Raw genomic sequence first — 7,545 nt, forward strand, 5'->3', positions numbered from 1 at the left:
CAGTCAAAGGCTCTCACAACCTTCTCCTCTGCCCTCCAAGCCTCCTATTTCCTTGCGCAGTTTTTCCTGGGGTCCAATGCTTCCACTTGTGTGAATTCCCACCTCACACTGCTCACTTGGCTCAGAAATAACTGCACAAACCTGAAGGAGATAATTCGTTTTGCATGGATGAGTTTCCTTTATAGGAAAAATCATCCAACTGATAGTACATTGTCTCTTCCTCTGATCTCAACTGGGTCTCTGGCAGAACTGACATGCATGAGTTATTTTTGAGAGAATATTTAGTTATCTGAAGTGCAGTAGTTACATGCATGCAAGCATTAACTAACTAAACTCACAATTAATTCAACAAACTGTTGGAACTAATCTAACTGGACTTAACTCAGTTAATTGAGTTAACTAATTACAACTCATCCTTATCTCTTTAACTGATGGATAAATTCCTCAATTAATGGAGAAACTATTGCATGTATTCACATAGACTTCATGTTTTATTTCCTCCAACTAATTAACTCAAGATGAATTGATTAATTATTAATCAAACAACTGCTAAGAACAAATTCGAATTTTACTTCTCAATTTTAGTTTAGGGACTAACTAAAATTGCAATCCATCCCGAAATGCTATTTTTAGCACTTCCATTTTTCATTCCTTGTTGCTATGTCCAACACTGGTACACGAACTACTATTTATAACAATGCTATTTTTAGCATTTCTTGTTGCCATTTTCAACAATATTGGTAGCAATTATAATTGACCCCGTGTCACGTGAGTACAAAATCAACCTAGTTGTCGATTTCCTCTAAATACAACAACAACAACAAAAACTTAGGCATACACCTCATTGTTTAGATAAGGTGGTTGTTATGTTTAAGGATATTAGTTGTTAAGATATGGGAAATTAGTTGCTAGGCATGAGGAGATTAGTTATCGAGCTCTCAAAGCATAAATAGGACAAGATGGGATAAGTTGAAACACATATGAGAACACTTGAGAGAGGCATAGACCAAGAGAAGAAATACAATGCATATGAGAGGAGAAAGTGTAGATTCGTTGTAGCAAATAGCAAGAGAGAATCTATACATCAACAACATCATGTAGTTGTATAACAATATTTTCTACCATCTTTTTTCAGTGGAGCCATACTTCTACTTCAGTAGGTCATACTTATCTATTCTATGGTATTTTGTTTACCATGTAGCTATTAAGTTACAACAAACTATGGGGGCACCTTGTAAGCTTCGATCATTGGAATGATAAACTTATTTGAAGGGAAAAATTATTGTGCATGTGTGTTATTCATTTACTACTTTCGTTGTTCATTTTTCAACCATATTTATGATTGTTAAATGTTCAAAAAAAAAATTTTTGTGATTAAAATAATTTCAAATCTAATTTATTTTATTAATAGAAACATAGGACAATATTCATTTAGGGCTTAAAAATTTACATGGTATCAAAGTTGGTCTTTAATTGAGATACATGATGATTTACAATGGTAGATCAATTGTTGGAATCAAGGACCATTACGTGTACCAATCAATAAAAGTGGCCCAATATTCCTCTCGAAGGGAACACATATTATATCATGGTCCAAGGTTATCTATATAACCTATGAACTTGAAATATATATATATATATATATATATATATATATATATATATATATATATATATCTTGACATTATGGTCTTCAAGATTCCAAATTCATGTAATATTTTAGTTTTTTTTATAAGACCTACACATTTTGCAGTATTCAAGCTTCTGTGGTAGGAGTTTTTTTATTAGAGAAGGAAGATCCACAGATGTAGTATCAAATCACTATTTGCTTTTTTTAGACATGATAAATCTAGGTGTTAATGAATGTGCTTACTTTAATTCTAGGTTCTACATCTTAATGGGTATATTGTAAAACTTAGACGTAGATCAAAGTTTTTTTTTTTTTTTGAACATCATAAAATATTTATCTTTCATAAAAGACAAATAATTATAACTTCAATATCAAATTTTCCAAATATTTTATTTGTTTAAGAAAACATCATATAAAAAAATATAATATATAATTTCTTTTTAATATATCATAATTTTAAAATATGGGCTAGCATGCAGGGGAGGGCTGTTTTATGACTCTCAAAGAAGTTAAAGTTCTAAAGTGTTCATGGGATAAGGCCATTTGATGAATAATCAAATAAAATACTATGGACTTTATCAAGTTCTTCTACTGGCTAAGGAAAATCATGTCGATTCACTTATTGTTTGGGAGATTATCTCCTAATTATTCAACATATGGTCAAGGGCTCCTTCCCGAAGGACAAATATCTAGAAAACCTTATAAGAATCAAATAGGTTGCAGAAGGAATCTCCTCCTTAGGATTCTTTCATGTCTTAAGAGACATCAATAAAGAAGTGGATATATGTGTCAATGAGGGGTATTAATTTAAAATAGAGGATTTAAAAGTAAATGGCCATATTAAACCCTCTTTAATACATTAGAAGATGGTGGATTTAATTTTTATTTATTTTTTCGAAAAATATAGGGGGTCTTTGGTACAACATGGGAGCCCCCTTGAATTTATCACATGCAAACAAACCCAACATTCATATCAACATACTTTCACAAGCTGACGAGTACATGAAGGTCATGATCCTTTCCAAGCAAACAGGTACAAAGTTCTTCAATTCTCAAATCATGCTCTAGTGGGTTTTATTTGCCACTTATGGATAGTAATGATGTATGGCTTGTTACTAAGAGTGGTACTTTTGTGAAGGGATGCCTCGGGCCAATCTTTCCACCATCGATCTATGTGTATGATTACCAAGAGAAAATCATAATGGAAGTAGAGAGGAGGACTCGTGAAGACCCCAATAATTGGCAAGCTTTCTCTTAAAGCAATGATTTTTGGAGGGAGGGGGTGCATTTTCCTTTCAACCCAGGGAAAGGATTTAATGGCATCATGATTTAATGGCATCCAGTAGGAGTCATGCAATTCTCCTCTATGTTGAATCCCAGTTCACCTGAAGCATGGAAAGCAGTCATTGTAGGTTGGTGATTAGTTCTTAACTAGGTTTGCATATTGGAAAGTTTGGTGTGAAAATTTGTTGAATTTTATTCAGACAACATATGGAGGACCTTTTAGTGACACAAGTTCTTCTTTTAGTGATTTGTGTGTGCTAAAGTTTGCATATGGGAATGTCATGTCTATCATTGTGGTGAATTCTGGTTAGAAGTGGCATAAGAAAATTAGTGTGACACTATTGCTGGGTAATATGAGTTTTAAACAATTTGAAAATTGGTCAATTATGTTGGTTCTCCTGGAGAATTGCAGTTAGAATTCAAACTTAGCGACCACTTTCTTTCGGCGTGTTATTGTCTTTAGTCTACTCCAATGTTCTATAACGAACAAGGGACCTTATGACTAGCTCAAAATCATTAAGGGATTTGAAATAAAAATTTTAGATATTTATGGGGTTCAATTACCTTTTTTTAGTTTGTTAAACACAATAGACGAGCTAGTTCCAGTATGAACCCCCTTGACAGTCACAAAGTCGTTGATTTTAGCAATGAGGCATCTATGGGTTATAATCATAAAGAATTCATTTCTCAACTTGCAGAGAGGCTTGACTCACTATAATTAGATGTCTTTAAGTTAAAATTGGAGAATAATGAACATATAGCATCTACTTTGTATTATGAATAATATTCAAGAGGTGAAAGAGAAATCAGAGAAAAATGAAGACGAAGTGAATGCACTTCAACAACAGATAAAAGAACTCAAAACTTTGGTTAACAACCAAACCCTTAGCATGAATGATACAATCAGTGCAAGCAATCTAACCACAATCAATTGTCCTAATTTAAATGAACCTGCCTAAGAGCTAGGCAAGTTCATTGTTATGAGAGATTAGACTATAAATCAATAGCTTAATGTTATGTAAATTTTACTTTTAATGAAACAAGTTTATATGATGTTTACTTACAAAAGCCCCTTTTTTATACTCAGTATCATGTCCCTTTACAAAATATAATAAAAGACAAAATACAATTCTGTTAATATTAATATTTCATACCTAAAGCATTTGTTACCACCTAAACATAGACTTGAATATAAATATATAAAAAATTGTTCTAATTTAACACCAAAAAAACCACAACTTTAAAATACAATTTAAATTTTTTATAAAAATTATATTAAAATATATTTCAATAACAAACAAATTATTAATATAAATATATTTTATAAAAATATTATTAAAACGAGTTTAATTTTACACTTCTTTTCTTTCCATTTAAAAACAATTATTTAAAAACAAATGCTTTAATCATCCATCTTTCAAAAACCAAAAATGAAGAAGACTTGCGCGTCATGGTGTCATCCCTAAGAATTAATCATTACTTATAATACAGATGAATTGGAAAAATATTTATATACATTTGCCCTTCGGAAAGATGAATTGGAAAAATATTTATATACATTTGCCCTTCGTAAATTAAAGGGGCAGAAGAATTGGATGACTGCCCTTTCCGGCACTTAACAACTATTACCGACTTTTTAGCCCGGAGGATGTCTTCTAATGCTCTTGTGCTCTAATCTTAACTAAGACTATGTAACCGGGAAAGCTACTCCAGACGCCGGAAAAGTACTCCAGACACGATTTCTTCAGGTGAAAAAACCTATTGCTGGTAAGTCGAAGCACTATAAGCAAGGCGGTTCATTGCCCCCTCCCTCTCAATAAGCCAGCGGAGATACTCAAAATCAGAAACCTGGCAAGGAATCGTGAGGATGCCCTTGTTGCAGAAGCCATAGACGGGCTCGGCTTCTTCCAACAAATGGAGAAAGAGTGGATGGTTGAAATACAAGATGGGGATCACAAACCGCGTCTGCTCTTCTTGCTCGTCCCCAACATAAACAGCCACCGAGCCCTTGGGAACGTCCTTGGGAAGATATTGAGTTTTCTTTTCTTGAGCCCCCTTCACAAAGCGAGATTTCCGCCAAGATAAATGGCGGCCGATATGCCGTTTAGTTCGAGTCAGAAGATTCAAGCAATTGCCAGAGGCTTTAATTCGACATTTATCCAGACACTGAATCCTTTTAAGCCGCATGATTGAAGGAAGGGAAGCCGCCCGGCTGAAAGAATGGTCGTTGGAAAGATTGGCCTGCTGAGGTTGATCATTTGGAGTATAATGCGATCCCAAGCGCTTTGAATGCAGAATTTTTTTCCAAAGCTTAACTAATTTACATCCCAGTTTCAAACCCTTGGCATTTCCATCCATATCCATGGCCGGTATGGCTTTGTCCGATCTGGGAGAAAAACGGTAAAATTGAAAGAAATATTTACGGTAGGGTTAAAGAAAGTTATGGCTTTGTCCAATCTGGGAGAAAACGGTAAAATTGAAAGAAATCTTTACAGTAGGGTTAAAGAAAGTTCAGGAACATGCTGTAGTAGAAGAAAGCAGAAAAGAGCCAGCGATTCGCAACTGATATTGCTAGCCTGAAAGAAGTTAGGCCGAAGTTGGAAATAGACAGAGGGACGTTATACATATTCGATTCCGCTAGTTTAGATCTAAAATTCACATGCGCAAGACTCGATCTCGCAACGCAGGCACTCCTCAATAGCTTGGAAAATGGAGTAATTTGGAGGCGATGGGGAGAAGTGCGGAAAATGCAGGAAAGATACCATTATTTATACAACTCCCAGTGGTAGACCGCGCCGCCATGATCGATGGCGGACTTGGGGAGATCGGCTGCCAAGAAGGTGTGTCTGTCGAAGTTGAAGAATATATCAAATAAATGTATTGGCTGAAGGGCAGACATGGGACCCGCCATTGGAGGTTTTGAAATGAGAGTCTTACCATCGCGCGTTCAACTGGCACATGATCCATTGACCAACTATCCATTGTTCTTCCATGCAGTTGCTTCCACCCCTCCGGTTGAATTTGTGCAGGGTTTTCAAGTCTCTTTGAATTTAAAATACATGTCCACACGGCTCAGAAATCACGATAGTGAACAATAACCCTGAATCCAACTACATTTCCAAATAGAATGGGTGAAATTGTTTTTCAATGCATAAATAGATTTAAAATCTAAAATATTTAGAATCATACCGTTTTTCTGGCTTTTTCATGCTTCTTAAAAAGTTCACAAATTTTCTTATATGACTCCACCAACTCTTTAAAAACCTAGAAAATCTTACACTTTCATATAATGTCTTTTATATATATTCAAAAATACCATGTTTATGCATTTTCCACAAAAACTAAAAAAAAATGATTGATTGTTCACCAACACAAAAAGGATATGACTATTAATGTGATTGAAAGAGAGAAAGAAATATAACATAAACAAAAAATAAAAAATGAAAGGCCATAGCTTCCTTCTCTTGGTTGTCCTAGAACTCATAAAATTCAAAAGGACTTGGTTGAAATTTGAAAGCTTCTTTCGATAACTCTGATGCCTTTTGGTTCAATTCCCTACTTGAAGGAGGCCCACTAAAGTTGGTTCATGGAGTTTTGAATATCCTGCAAGAGGAGACCGAGACAAGCAATTTTGACCTCAACTTTTTACATGCCTAGTCTATAACTAGATTGGAGTCCTCCATAACTTGCAATCTATTTACACCTTGCTTAATTGCAAAATGAAATAGCGTCCACAAGGCAAAAAAATACATTTTTTCTCATGCCTCTTCAGAGAGCATACCAGATATGGAAATAATAACTTTGATTAAGAAATACAATTGCACCAACCCCACATAAAGGCAGGGCCCCTTGGTTGGCACTCTTGGAAAATCCCCAAGGAATGTTTGGTTCCACAAGGGGCATAACCAAAATCCTCTACTATGGTTGCTTGAGCCTAGCCTTGTATTTCTTGCTTAACTTCTCAATGAAACCAACCACAATTTCACATAAAATTTCCTTATCTTGGAAAGTACACAAATTATGAGTCAAGCAAATACCAAAGGTCCATATACAAGGAAAAACATTTAACTCCTTTAACACCTAGCCTTATAACCATTCAAGAATGTTATATTCTAGACAATTATTATTCCATCTCGAAGAAAGATTGAAAGAGCACACACTAGCAACCATCCCTGAACTAGAAAAGGACAATGAATGAACAAGTGAGAAACCAATTCTTCATTTGATTTATAGAGAGCAAATTTATTAGGACCAATCCATCATCTTTTTATGCCATTGTCCCATGTTAACAACTTGTTATTTAAAGTTATCCAAAGAACTGTCTTGCATTTTAAAGGGCCCAAATGTTTCCATATATAATGTCGCCACCACATTCTCTCCCCTTGGAATGGAACTCAACCTAATCATTGTAACCAAGCTTTGCCAATGAATTCTCCTAATCTAGGATTCTTGTACCAACACACCGAGTCCTCATCTTGATTTGAAAGTTTAATGAAGAAAAATCTTAAGATTCTCACTTAATCGCGCCATTCTACTGCTTCTTAGCTATTCAAACCAATATCCTATGATGATTTCCAACCATGCCTACCCCACTCTTGAGGATGGTAAGCTTTTGCATCAGCTAAGGAGAA

The 7,545-nt window shown here is 34.8% G+C and overlaps 1 protein-coding gene across 1 annotated transcript; it reads right to left on the bottom strand.

The window, feature by feature from the left end:
- Positions 1–4,463: 4,463 nt before the first annotated feature.
- LOC149184860 (auxin-responsive protein SAUR36-like) lies at positions 4,464–5,912 on the bottom strand. The gene has a single exon (XM_089418994.1). The coding sequence runs from the start codon at positions 5,276–5,278 to the stop codon at positions 4,673–4,675; it is 606 nt and encodes a 201-aa protein (XP_089275120.1). The 5' UTR covers positions 5,279–5,912; the 3' UTR covers positions 4,464–4,672.
- Between the last annotated feature and the right edge of the window lie 1,633 nt (positions 5,913–7,545).

Source organism: Pinus tabuliformis, chromosome 3_2, assembly GCF_031772625.1.
Source record: "Pinus tabuliformis cultivar Carrire ecotype Pingquan chromosome 3_2, CPIR1, whole genome shotgun sequence".
In the NCBI taxonomy this organism is placed as follows: Eukaryota; Viridiplantae; Streptophyta; class Pinopsida; order Pinales; family Pinaceae; genus Pinus; species Pinus tabuliformis.